This window comes from Acomys minous, assembly GCF_964271855.1.
Source record: "Acomys minous genome assembly, chromosome: 1".
In the NCBI taxonomy this organism is placed as follows: Eukaryota; Metazoa; Chordata; class Mammalia; order Rodentia; family Muridae; genus Acomys; species Acomys minous.
The window spans coordinates 31,507,617-31,522,257 of NC_140483.1; the positions used below are offsets into that span (position 1 = coordinate 31,507,617).

The following is a 14,641-nucleotide window of genomic DNA, read 5'->3' on the forward strand; positions in this document are numbered from 1 at the left end:
GAGAGACAGTTACAAAGCTCTCTGTCTCTTTGACTCTAGGAAACTAAACGAGCCTGGTTCCCCTAGAACACATGTGCCCGAATGAAAATGGCCTTTGATGCCCTGCGAGAGACACAGTCAACCTTCCAGGGACCCCGGACTGAAAGGGCAGAGTAGGAGCAACTATTCTGCACCCTGAAGGTGAGGATTCCCATGCTGCTTGTGATGCCCAAGAGATGAGGAAATTGCTTCAAGCTAATAACGTGCTTTGTCCATTGAATTTCCGTTTTTCTGTTGACAAGCATTTCCAAAGATTTTAAGGTCATATGACCTTCTCATGTGTTATTACAGACACTACAAGGGTTTCCAATGTTTCTGGGTCTTGGACTCAACTTTTTTGAACCTCGTACAGTTGTTGACTGGCATCAGAAACCAGTAGCTTTACGTGGCATGAAGAATGGGTTCTATCTCTCAGTCTAGGCTGTTCAGTGTGAACATAGCGCTGTGTGCTTCATGTCAGCCCTAGAAAAAAAAATATTTCTTCTAATAAAGCAGTGTACTTTAAAAACACAGGCAAGAAGGCTTCTCTAATTTTCTTTAGCTATCAAGAGGCTAAAAAAAAATGTTTTCTGTTTCTTTGATAGTATTTGATCATGTCCAACTTTACTGATCAATACTTTTTTTCCTCTCTGACTTTTAATTTGGCCTTTGTTTGACTGACTCTGTGCTGATCGTTCGGGGCTTTTACATTTTCTACATTTATTACAAGTCTCCCATACGTCTTTAAACATGTAAGAGTAAAACCAGAACTAAAGTAGTACTCAACAAGTCAGCTTGAACTGGTACAATGTGACCTGATTCCTAGAGACTAGAGTGACACCAAGATAACTGCCCCCCTCCCCCCAACACGCAGGAGTTAGACAGAAGCTCTCCCACTGCCTGCACATTAGAAACTTCAGTCAGATCCAGGAGGATGTAGAATGAGGCCAATGGGAAGAAAAGCAGAGATTGACGGTAACATCACGGCCTTCTAGGTTGAACTACAAGACATCCTCCCACTGCTCCTGCAGAAAGGAACGGGAGCACTCAAGCTTTCCAACCTCAAGCCTAGTGAGGAGACTTCAAGGGTGCTTCCTAGAGAGCTTTGGAGTGAATTTCTTGAAATCAGGATATGCAAAGAAGCAGTGCCCATCCCCCACCAAAGTAAGCTATAATTTAACTCCACCCAGGGAATCTGTTAGGAAGAGAAAGGCCAACTGCTAATTCATAGAGAGAGGAATATCTCTCTGCATTGAGGTGGGACCGCAACACCCCCTGCTCCCTAGAGGCAAAGCGTGTGTACTGTGAACAGATGTGGGACTCACAGGAGAGTTACAATCAGTGTAGTGAATACCTGAACATCCCTGCATCCTCTCTGACCAAGGAGTGTGTCTGCTTCTACTTGAAAGGAATCCTCAAACTGCTGACCTATCAGTCGCGTTTCTACTTCTCCTCTCTGACAAACGCAAGTGACTCTTCTCAGTAAAACTGGCTCATTTGGAAAGAACAAAAAAGGCAAACAACAACTCATCACCAAGTTGTACAGATACATTTCATGTGAGAAATTTGCTTTGCTAATGCGCTGTATCCGGTTGCATCACTTCTCAACTAACTGCTGTCTACAGAAGCAGATGATCGTCCTCAGTGCTGTAATACTTGTTACGGCTTGGGTGAGAGAAAGTGGAAGGGGAAAGGATGCCAGTGCGAGCCAAGCTTTAGAAGGGTGTGTCTGAGCAAGGTGGATTAGCCGAGAAGGGTGGAAGTCAGAAAGGGAAACTGCCTGACTTATCGGGCTGAACGGAGGTGGCTGCGGCCAATACTAACTGCACCTGGCTCTCACTTTTGCAAGTTCTAACACTTGCCAAGATGTGCCTGTATGGGCAATGATTTCTGTGATGTAATTTTGTGCTCTTTAAAGCCCTATAACCAAAAGACAAATCAACTGCAGTACAGTTATAAATACCAATTTTATTGTGGTTTTAAGATACAGAAAGGGAACTGAGTAGACATCAAAAGCAAAGGCTTGAAATGATAACATTGGGAGACAGTCAGATGCCATATGTTGTCTGCTCTTTCTATATAGGAAGTACAGAAACCTCTACTGGTCCTTAAAAAAAAATCATAATTCTGTTGGCCCTTTGCTGTGAGTATGGCAATATCATTTCATTGTCTACCTTGATTGTCCTATGAGGCAGGGACAGAATGACGTTAAGTTTTACAGAAATAGCTCCACTGATAACATACATGCCTGCTATGTAAGCATAAGGACCTGAGTTCCAGTACCCCACATCCGTGTAACAGCCAGGCGTAGTGGCACACATCTCTAACCCAAGAGCTGTGGGTGGTAAGGTCAAGCCACAGTAGGCAGATCACTAGAGCCAAATGGTGGGCCATCCAAGCCAAATAGATGAGCTCCACGTTCAATGGGAGACCCTGCCTCAAAAAACAAGAAGAGCAACTAAGGAAGACAATCAGCGTACTACCCACAGACATATGCACATGTGCACAGGCTCTCCCACAACACATACATACACAATCACATACAACATATACAAACACAACATACACACCAGAGCTTTTTACAAAAAAAAATGATGTCCTGGTGAACCAGTTTTCCAAAAGAAATGCTCTGGTTTATAGTCAATCTCCATGGTATAAAATTTTCCAGACTGCACAATTCCTAAAAATTAAACAATTGGTTCTTATAAAGTAGTGTTAGCCCATGCCAGCACAGGGCTGCTTAAAAAACAACAAATATCAACACTAACAGGTTTCTATAAATACATATGATATAATTTTAATTTCCTGAGAAGATATGCAGACACAAGAGTCTTTGTACTCTATAGCAATTCAGCAACTATTCATAAAAAAATAAGGAATAGCTTAGCCTGTAATAAGTATTTTTGTTACATACAATAAAATATTTTAAATTAGCTTTATATAAAATATCATAATATAGCTTTTCACAAATATTATAAATTGCTTTAAAATACATTTCAACAAGAACTTATAAGCTGGCTAAATTTAGCAGAGTCCAAAATTTGATCATAGATATTCTCTATTACTTTGAGACGTTAGCATGCTTGACTGAGACAGGCTCTTCCAACAGCATTCTGGCTTTTTCTTGCTCCAGGCAAGAAGAGGAAAATGTCTGCTAGTACAGAAAGGCTCTCTGTTTCTTGCAGCTTCATTCTGGCAACATTAGGATAAAGGCGATGCATCCATTTTAGAGTTGAATTTATTCCATTTTAGAGATGTGTAATGAGACAGTGGAAATACCAGTTCCAAAGCAGAGGCCGTGTGAATGGGAAAATTGAAAACCCCACTCACGTAACTCATTGTGACTTCAGAGTTGAAGCAAGAGTCTTGTGATCCATCTATCCATGTTCTTGCTGTTCAATTTTTTTCCCAAAAATTTCTACCCCATTAACATCACAGAGTTCTTTTATGGTGTAGGAAAATTGATATATTTGCCAGTTAAGGAACACCAACTAAAAATGTGCAATCATCGCAGTAAACAGCCAGAGACATAACAATTTCTGGGGTTAAATCTAATGTCTACTAGTGCAAACTCCCATTTTACTATTTGCAGTGTTTGCACACACACACACACACACACACACACACACACACACACACACACAAAAGTGAAGGCTTAGTGCAAAGTTCAGAATGACCCTGCATCCTGAGAATGAAGAAATCAAGGAAAAAAATCCCCCAAAATTCCATTTCGTGCCATCTCCACCTCTGTCCCACTAGGTTTCATAGTGCTCTCTAGTCTTTAAAAATATACCACGTCTAGAGACGGGTGTTGTTGGCATATCTTGGTCACCCCACCAGTCTAACAACTTTTCATTAGGAAGCTCTCAGAAGGTGAGTATGAAGGGATTAAGGTAAAACAGCTCAAGGAAATTATGGTGGGAAAAAAAAGGGGCCAAGCTACCACCCTACACCCTTTTTGCAAACCAAGAAAGACTCCCATAGAAAGAGGACCTCATTTTCAACCCAGGGACTCAAGGGTTAGACAGACTTTTTTTTTTTTTTTGGAAGAGGTCTGTCCATCTGTTGCCCATACTTTTTATCATGGATTATTCATGTGTATTTGCAGGCCCAACATTAAGGATTTGGCCCATTTGCTGAGTCTTCTTCAGACAGATAGGAGAGTTAAAATCTTATGTGCCAAGAGGTTCTGTTTGTGTTGGTTTGTAAGCCTCTCACAAACTGTGTGCATTGCCAGCAATCAACGCCCTAACCCTAACCCACCAGTATCTCTAGATACACTGAAGAAGATGAAGGGATAAAACTAAATCTCTAGGAGATGAATATGAGATCTGGCACTAAAACAATCCCCCAGTACGTATTATTCTTCTGAACATGGTCATTACTGTTGAACCTCAAATATATGGTATCTCCAGCTTTCAGGTCGTAAATCCCTCCTATGGTTACGATTTGAAAGTCACTCGTTACAGTTTGTAAGACATCATCGTCTTTTCTAACAAGCTGTATTATAAAGGAAGCAGGGTTTTTTATGTGTTCTTTAGCAACAGGAGTCACTTGGCCATAGATTAAGTACACGCCATTGCGAAGTATCTTCAGCATCCCATCAGATGTCATATTCACACAAAAAGGCTCAGGAGATGTCATTTGCCATTTTGAGGGTAATAGTTCTACAAGAAATTGAAAAAGGAGAGAAAAAAAGAAATCAAGTTTATATTATTGTTTCATCTTCTACCTGGTTATAGTACATTCTTTACTGCCTACAGGTGGATTCTCTACCTGGGTTAGTCTAGTTTTCTCAGGCTGTATTTTAATTATATTGTAAAGATCAACCATTCTTCTGTTTTAGAGAAGTTGCAGATCATAAGGGCTTTGTACGTCTTCCTCTTCTCAGGTATTGTGAATGAAGAAGGGATGTGGGGAGAGAGGAATCACACAACAAGACTAGAGTGAGGACTGCTCACAATCTGTGCATCCCATGTCTTTCTTCTGTGAATACTATTTAGTCTGCGGTGATTTACCAGGGACATGCTCCCTAACCAGTCTACACTCAACATTGCTCCCCTGTGACTCCCTTGGTCTATACTGTTTTGATTTTCTTCACGGATGATGTTAACAAGAAGCATAGTATAAATTAATTTGTCCATTTTCTACTGTCTCCCATCCACTTCAATATGGCATCTTTGATAACAAGTATTCTCCATTCTTCCAACTGCTATATCCCCATCACCTAACTAAGCCCCTAGAATTGGAACACACTTGTATTTTATTTTGATATAGGAATCTTGCTGTGTTGCCCAGTCTGGGCTCAAATTGCTAAGTTCGAGTGATCCTCCCACCTCAGCATCAGTAAATGTCTCTAAACTGATTGACAGGTCTATGTTTCTGAGTTTGGTGCTCTGTATCTAAAATACGGTTCTTCATAACATGTTCAATCTCACATGCCATTATCTAGCTTCCTTTCAACTATCTACTGGTACACTGGTGACCTTATAACTAGAAATAGATTTATTTAATTAAATATAACTCTCTTTAGTCTGATACTGCCACATGGAAAATGGGTCCTTTTCCTATGTACCGCACTGAACTACTCCCCTAACGATAGCAGTTTTGTTGGCTACTCAGGGCCCCCCAACAGGTGCTTTTACTGATTCAAAGTTCATATATGACCTTTTCTGTAATTCCCCCTAACTTTAGCTATAGAGGCAAAGCCTGAGAGAGGCAGCACTGACTTAGATCCTCGTTCATACACAAATAACTAGAATAAGGCTCCGAGACAAGCGCTGGAGGAGAATGAAGGACTGACTGGTCAGCAAAGCACACCACAGAGACCTGCCACCGTCCGTGAGCTCTGCGTTTCTCCTCATTGGCACACAGCAGGTCTCCAGGAACAATTATAATTATTTTCCTGTTTAGCTCAGGTACAGGATTTTTAAAAGATCACCTTAGCATCAATTTTTTAATCATATCAAAAATGGGTTTGTTTAGCCATACAATCAAAAATGTATACACTTGATATTTTGTATGGGTTCTAAAAAAATAGTCTGAGACTCAGTATGCTAATTAGAATTACTTGTCAACTTGACACAGCCTAGAATTGTCTGGAAAGAAGTGAGTGAGAGCTGTTTATATTGAGTTGGTCTCATAGAGGACTGTCTAAAGTTGATAGATGTGGGAAAGTCTAGCCCACTATGGTCAGTGCCAGTCCCTAAGCAAGATGTTCTAAACTGTAAAATAAATAAATAAAAAATAATAATTTTAAAAGTAAAAATAAAAAATAGAGAAATAGATATATAACTATTAGAACGTAAGCAAATACATATTTCATTATTTCATTTCTCTTTGCTTCTCGACTGTGAATCTGTCTAGACGGGTCAAGGTCCTGTTGCTGTGACAGTGGCGGGCTGCCATTTGCGCTTGTGAGCCAAAACACATCCTTTTTCATCCAAGTTGCCTTTGATCGTGGTATCTTACTAAAGCAACAGAAATGAAACTAAAACAGCCAACAGCACTGATTTCCATATGTTTTCTGAGCAAATATCAGGCAACTATAAAGAAACATGACTCAGAAGCCAAGAGGAAGTGCTTGTTCCTCTAACTCTCCACTCCGATTCTAACTGCAGTAATGAGCCCCTGCCGCTCTACTGGTCACTAGAAATGGGTGAAATATAAGAAGTGCTTTGAGGAAAGGTTGTGGGAATCTGAGGAGTAGCCCGCATAAACCTAAAAGCTGATTACTGTATGCAGATCCCCACGTTTTTTAGTGGGAGGTATATGCCTGCCACGGGTGTCACTGTTTGCAGGTCCACAAGTGTTTTTGTGGGCGGTATAGGCCAGCCACGAGAGTCACCATGTGTGGGCTTGTCCATCTGGATCTGCTCTGGAAGCCTCAGTTCTCACTGGGCTGATGGCAAGTACAGGATGAGTGATTATAATAAACAATAATCAAACAATAATCAAACTGGGCGAAGAGAGGCACAGGCTTTTTGAGGGCGCTAGGCTTGGCCTTCTTGCACCAGAAACTCAGGAAAATGAAAGAAAGCTGTGAGAGAAGTGTTACTCACCGAACTTCACCATGCAGGCTTCTTTGGCAGCTGGCTGTAGAAGGAAAGGAAGCGATGGTTAAAATGATGGTGCAGTTGCTACTTGTTCGACTGATTACTTAGAGCTTAAAGTTTCTAAAGCAAACTACTTTCCAAAGTCAAAGGGGGGGGGGACTAATGTGTGCACACACCACACACACACACACACACACACACACACACACACACACACACACACCCCTGGCTCATGTCTTACTTCATTGCTTCCCTCTACAGAAGACTGGCCCTGTCCTTTACATTTGACTTACAGGTGGCTTTGGCATTAGCACTTAGGGAAGGTAGGAAGAAGCAAACGCTGTGTGGATGCGGGGAAGCAGTCTAATTAGACACGCTGGAGTTTAGCTGTATAAGGAGACAAAGAAACACATGAATAGCGTGATAGGCAGTGTTGTTCTCACTTTCAAATGGTGTCTTTGAGTTTTAGATTTGATAATGAGAAGAAAGGTAGCACATCTCTTTTGGGGTCTCTCACGCAGGACTTTGGCGTCTCGTTCTGTTTATTTAACTTAGACCCACAAGGCAAGTACTGGAACTGTGTTGTTCTTCTCTGGCTTACCATGAACAGCAATCTTTATAACCCTATAGTTTCCCAAGATTATCTGCTGCCTGTGGGAAGAAAATAATGGAACCTCTGCTTATCTGTCTCTTTACTTAAAATAACCATCAACTGGCTCTAGAAACATTCAATGTTTAGAAAATCACATGCCACGTGTAATACCTAAGATGCCAACAGAATCAGATACAACTGTTTCAGATGTCTGCAGCGTGCCCCATCATACATGCTGAAAGATCTTACTTAGTTCTGGCTAATTCACAAATACAGCCATTTAAATGCTGTTAAATGCTTGAGAGTAAGACAAGGCAGAGCCATCTTTTGGTACTCAAACTTCATTAGTTTCCTTGGAGCAAAGTACCCAAAAGCCTTTTCTTTTCATGTGGAAACTGATATATGTTCCTTTTAGAGGATTCATCCAGCTATTATGCTAGGAAAAAACTAAAGAGAATGAAAGGCAAAAGCAATGAAGCAAATTAAGCGTGGACTGGATTCGTGTACATAGGATTGCATAGTGCCTCTGACCAAGGTGCTGGCAGAGGGGAGAGGAGCCAACTGGTCTGACACAGTGACGCATGCCTGTCATAGTAGCACTTAGGAGGCTGAGCAGGAAAACTGGGCCTTCTAGGCCAAGCTAGGCTGTATTTAAGAGGAAGCAAGAAGTAGCTAGCATTCCTGACATGAATGGATACTGGCATGAGACAATGAGAAGAAACAAAGCTACCTCCAAGATTTGGCACTGCAGCCATTGGAAAAATAAAGTCAATTGCTACAAAGGGCAAGACTAAGAAAAAATAAGTTAAGAGGGGAACAATCATGAGTTTTGACATGCTGATTTGTGACGCTTATTAGATATCAAGTAGGCAGTTAGATATATGATGCCAAAGCCAGCTGCTTTCAGAACATGACATTATACGTGAACATCAAGTCCAAGAAGGCAGTTTTCAATTGTTATCATCAAAGTCATAAATCAAGACCAATTAGGATATACACTTTAAGGTACTGTATTATAAAATGTTAAACTAAAATTAAGGAAATAAAACAAACATTATCAAATTACTAGGGTTCTGACTGTGACTAGAAGGTAGAGGCCCAGAATTTCAAAAACAGTATTCCAATTATTTTATTATCTTTGAATCACATGTGACTGTGTTATAGAAAGCTTAATATCTTAACTAAAGCAAAATATATTTAGACTGTAAACTATTTATTATACAGTTCTGAGTTTCAATCTTGTATGTCTTCTTTGTGTGCCTGGAACTGTATCTCAGACATGAGATACTATTGAGCATACAGATGTTGGTAATTATAATAAAAGCATGTTTATTGATAAGAAGGTGCAATAGAAAGTGATAGAAACCATGAATCTAAGCACTAGAAGGCATTGGATTTCCTGAAATATGTTTTACTCTTGCAATTACTTCATCCCTTTTTGTCTTTTCTTAGACGAGATGCCCAAATTCCACTTAGAACAGGACTGATGGACTTTACAGCAGGGACTCCCAGAACTCAAGTTTCCTGATCAGGGAATAAATAGCAGAGTTCACTGAACCTGTTGTTCGACTTAACTGTGTTGACTCTTGGGAAGGGCTTCTCCAGACACCCTACCTGAATCTGCTCAGTAAATAGCAGCTGCTTTAATAATGATGCTGGTTAGAAAGAAGAATTAAACAAGCAACTTAAGTACCTATGCTCCCAACGTTATGCTAGCACTGTAAGCAAGAGAGACGAATGTAATGTACAATTGTTGCCTCTCAAGAAGTTTGTAATCCAACTAGAAAGACACAATCACACACACACACACACACACACACACATCACACACACACACACACACACACACACACACACACACACACACACACACACAAACACACACGAAGCAATTAAGTAGCCACCTAAATATAAATATCATGGATTTTGTTACAGCTACTACCAGGTGTAAGGAGTAGTGACAAGTGAAGTGACAGAAACAAACATGCAGAAAGCCTACTGGAAGCTTCTTTAATATCTACTCAGAGTTAGAAAACACAACTGTGTTCATCTTGAACATTGCCATAAATAAAAGCTCGGTTGAGAGATGTGGCCCTTCGTATTTTAAATGACCTTGTTAGTTTGCATTCCTTGTAATCTTATGTCTAACAATGGTATGAATATTCATCACTGCCATCTATCTAGAGCCAGCCATGAGTCAGGCATGTCAGGCACAGCACTGCCTCATTAGTCCTCAAGGCGTCTCTGTAAGAAGCAGCATGTTCCTTCTGTAGAAGAGGAAATGAGGACCCAGTGATGAAGCAACCAGCCCAAGGTCACATGGCTGATAAGAGGCAAGGCTGGAGTCCGAAACTAGACTGTCTTGTTCAAAGCTTTCACTCACCCCTACCACTCACGGAGGCAGCTTCTATTTATAATCCTGGTGATGTTACAGAAAGCTATGCACGAGGCTTTCCTTCCGTCTGCTTTAGTTTTGCTTGCTTTAATGCTTAGAAGGAGCCCTTGGTCTTCTGACCTTTCTTTGCTTTAAGCCCAGATGTACTTGGTTTGGCTCAAAATGACCGGAACAGACTTCAGACTAACTAACCCTAACCACCCCTGTTTGGAAACAAAATCTACTCTGTCTGATTGGAGGTACAGTTGGACAAATTCCATTTTCCCTTCTGGATCTCCATCTTTCATTTCACTGAAGAAAGGGACTTTCCTGAGTATTTGGATCCTTCAGAGAGAGAGGTTATGTGAATTGCTTTCATGGAGGGGTTGGCCAAACTCCTTGAGCTCAGAGCCTGTTTTGTTAACTAAATGTCTTCTAGAAGAGAGAGAAAAAACAATTCTACCAAAAACATTTCTGCTGAGCTGAAAAAAAAAAAACCTAACTTCCCATCCTACATTTTAAACATAAGAGATTTGTTTACATGGAGAAACTGGAGTGGACAAACATAAAAAATAAAATCTTCTAAGTTCCTAAGTATGTGTAGGTGGAAGTAACCTCCTCATAGTGGCCACCACCTGCTGGCCGCAGGAATCTCTCTGCTCCAGCCATTTGTTTGTAGCTAATAAGGAAAGTGTAATGGTGGAGCTAACGCTGAAGGCCAGTGGCTTCCCCCATAGCAGCTAGGCTGCCAAGCATCACATCCGGAAAAGCCTTTTACTTCCCTAAGTTTGGAATAAACTCTTAGTTATTTTTAGAAGGGGAACCCTGCATTGAAAGGGGTGTGTTCTTTTGAGGGGATAACCTGGCATCAGTGTTCAAACATTATGAATTAGCTAGGTTTGCTTGTGGAAAGAGATGTCACTCAGAAAGGCATTTCCCTCCCCCAATGGCGCCTAGACTCAGTGATCTTCAGAGCCACCTGACTAATAAAATCCGAGGAGGTTTGCAGGAGGAAAAGGCATTTCCAGCATGAAATCAATGCCATTCTCACCTTCTTCCTTTAAATGCCAGAGGATGCTGATAGTCCTCTCCCTTCTGCTCAGCATCCATTGCTTCAGAAAGCTTGTGTCTTTGGTCATTCTTTGGAAGGGCAGGGCTGGGGATTAGAACTCCCTCTGCCTCTCATGCATTTATCCACTTACAGACTGCAGAATAATGAGCTCCTATGTAAACCTCAGCCACCACCATGGCCAGTTCCACTACCTGACCGGGCATGGACAGCGCACTGCTTCCTCCTGCATCTTCTCTCAGCACCTTGCTGACATAGAACCACACCTTTAAGAACACCCCTGGCTCCTGTGCTCATACCACAACTCTTTCTTACACAGGTATCACAGGCGTCCATCATTTTACTCTGCCCAAGGTTTAGAGTCGTTTAATGGAGCCAGAAATAGGCTTCCTCTTGAACTATGTCACGCCTTACTTAATTTCTTTCTGGTCAATGCTGTTTTTGTTTTTGTTTTTCCAGACAGGGTTTCTGTGCAGCCCTGGCTGTTCTGGAACAGAAAACACTTCTAGAAAGAGCCTAACTGATATGCATTTCCGTTGCAGGTCCCATCTAGACCCACAATTAAAACTGCAGTTCAATGGGAAATTCCTGATAATGATCACATTCCCATTGTAGGTCCCATCTAGACCCACAATTTAGACTGCAGCTCAATGGGAAATTCCTGCTCAGGGGCTTCCCAAAAAAAGACATGTGCTTCTTCTTCCTCCATGAAGCCTTCCCTGGTCACCTCAGCCCAAAGCCACTGTCCTCACTTTAGAATTCCTAAACCATAACTACATGGCCTATCCTACTCTTATGTAAACCATTGAGCAATGTAATTATAGCTAGCAGGACACTGAGTAAACAGATCCATTTCCCTGTCACTGTGTTGCAGACCTGACAACCAGAATCAGAACAATGACAGAACTTTCTCAAATCTGTGCAGCTGGTTATGAGGAGGTTAACCTAGAACTGGAATCCAAGCTTTCTTTCTTTTTCTGTAGTTCAATTCCATTTCCCTCTTCAGCGTGCACTTCCTTCCTGCCACTTTATTCTGTTTCCCATTATCTTTTTGTGTCTCTCTCCCTAGTGAGACCACAGCTTATCTGGATTTACCTGAAGAGCGCACCATGTACTAGCGTTTCTCTCTCTCTCTCTCTCTCTCTCTCTCTCTCTCTCTCTCTCTCTCTCTTTTTTTTTTTTTTAGTCTATCAAGAAGATACCAGTGGAGTCTCAGGAAGGGAAAAAGAGCCTCCACAGGCACCTGTTAAAGGCTCAGTTTAAACATGTAATTCTATCTAGTTCAAGCCTACAGTGCACATTTAGTATTTTCTGGTGCCTTTTGGTCTCAAAGCACCCAGATAAATTTAAAGATGCATGCCATTACAAAGCTTGAATTGTTTATACTGTTTGCACTCTCGGATGCCTTCCTTCCCGCTACCCCTAGCAAAACTGAGTAGCAATGATAATGATAAGATGAGCAAATCACCTCTATATAATATACCTAGCCACTGTAGGGTCTACTGCCACCTTACCTTGAATGAAGTAAAGATCAGTGCCCCAGTGGTATAGAGCAGTGCCAGCAACAGGGCAGCTATACACATGAGCCATGGCTTCCTGAACTTCTGTGCCCCTCGAGGACTGGACTGGCTCAAAGGAGTTTCCCCCATGAGGCTAGACCTCTTCCTGTGGAGGGATGAGAGCTGTGGAAAGCAGATATGCACGAGTGATGAATGAACGGTGCAACGTCATGTTTTATAGTAATTAGCCGTGGGGGTGGGGGGTGGAGTTTTCCTTTGGAACACTGCTGAGCCCTGACAGTCATCATGGCACCGGGCCAAACATACAGAAGGAATGAGAAGGCTTAGAGCCAACAGAAACACGGGATGGGGGGGGGGGGTGGGGCGGGGGGAGCCGCTAAGAGGGAAGTTCAGAAGGGAAAAGTCTTTCCTAAAGCAAGAGGAAGTACTGGGTACAAACATAGCCAGCCTCAGCTGCTGTAAGACACTCTGTGCATTTCAAGTTATTTCCAACTAAGGAAAAAAAAAACCCCTTCTAAGAAGAAATAAAACGTAAAACTAAGTTTTTTCATACTGCAGATATAATGGCTGGATAAGACAGAGACTTGGGAGCTGAAGAAGCAAGGATGCATGCTTTAAACAACATGTTCACACACTGTACACTTCACATACGTACCATTTCCGCTTGTCAGTTGCGTGCTGGTAGAAGTTTTGAAACAGCAAATCAAACCTCTAACAACAAAAAAAGTAATAATTTTCTAGAGTACAAGATGTGTTTATTCTGAAATAGTTTTTTTTTTAACTGCAACTGGGGCCTGGAGAGATGGCTCAGCCATTCAGAGCATCCTCTGTTACTCTTGCAAAGAATTTGAGTTCAGGTCCGAGCAGCAATGTGCTACCATCTGTGACTTCAATTCCAGGGAATCCAACCCTCCCTTTTTGACCTTCCAAGGTAACAAACATATATGTAATGCACATACATATATGTGTGCAAAGCATTCAAACACATAAAATAAATCTAAAAATTAAAGAAAAACTGCAGGTACATTATTAGAACTTAGCAAATATTGGTAAATAAAACAATGGTCCATTTTCTCACACTTTTACCATGTTGAAACTAAATTCCATTTCTGCCATCAAATAGAAGTAAAATTGTCATTTAAAAGGTTATTTCTTGTACCTTGCCCTCAACCTCAGTTTATACTCTGTCCTTCGCCCACAAATATAAATGCCTTTTCCATGCCTAGCATGGTGGTGCAACATTTAATCCCAGCACTCGGGAGGCAGAGGCAGATGGGTCTCTGTGAGTTCGAGGCCAACCTGGTCTATAAAGCGAGGTCAGGACAGCCTAGACCATAAGAGAACCCCTGTCTTGAAAAGCCAGTAAATAAAAATATATAAACAAACAAACAAGTAAATGTCTTTCCCTTTCTGACATCAAAATAGAAATTAAGCACAAAAATGAAGAAGTCCTTTGTTCTCTGTACATAAGCCTCCTCATCTGTTTAAACAAAATTATTACCTGACTTACAGAATGCCAGCATCATTTGTTTGAAACCTCATGGGCTTTAAATCTAGACACACCTGCTAGCATTGCTCAGTACAGCTCAGCCCTGACTCCTTGTATGACATGTTAGTGGATTTCTCTGAGCCTGTATTTATACTTCATAATAGTTTTTTTCAATAATAAAACAAAGCACAAAGTTTAGCTTAGTGTTCCATGATGGTTACTATAGCTTATCTTTGCCCTTTTTAGAAGTGTGGGGATGAACTCTATCATAAAATTCTAGAAAATAATAATAATCTTTATTATTTTTTTCATAGAAAATAGGTTAACTAAAGTTGATTCAAATGAAAGTATTTTGGAGACAGTATCTTTTTAATCTAAAAGAAAAGTAAAAGGTTTTTTAAAAGTAGGGGGAAAACAGATTTAACATCCTCATCTATGAAGAAGGAAGCTAAGGTTAGTAGAGGTTTCGGGGTTCCTCAAACCACTAATGGCTGATGAAGTGGAAATCACAGTCCAGAGGCCGT

At 41.1% G+C, this 14,641-nt stretch overlaps 1 protein-coding gene and 1 long non-coding RNA gene across 3 annotated transcripts in view; one reads left to right on the plus strand and one right to left on the minus strand.

Annotated features, from left to right (window-relative positions):
* The window catches only part of LOC311602761, a 179,851-nt gene extending 179,675 nt beyond the window's left edge, over positions 1 to 176 (plus strand). For both annotated transcript variants that reach the window (XR_014780836.1, XR_014780837.1), the window contains one exon: positions 40 to 176. This is a non-coding gene — a long non-coding RNA (uncharacterized lncRNA). The remainder of the gene's footprint in view (positions 1 to 39) is intronic.
* A 1,790-nt stretch (positions 177 to 1,966) lies between these two features.
* Positions 1,967 to 12,799, minus strand: TNFSF18 (TNF superfamily member 18). Its single transcript, XM_084771893.1, has 3 exons — positions 12,623 to 12,799; positions 7,080 to 7,113; positions 1,967 to 4,685 (listed from the first exon to the last, which is right to left on the minus strand). Exons 1-3 carry the CDS (start codon positions 12,755 to 12,757, stop codon positions 4,330 to 4,332), a joined length of 525 nt encoding a protein of 174 aa, XP_084628019.1. The 5' UTR covers positions 12,758 to 12,799; the 3' UTR covers positions 1,967 to 4,329.
* Between the last annotated feature and the right edge of the window lie 1,842 nt (positions 12,800 to 14,641).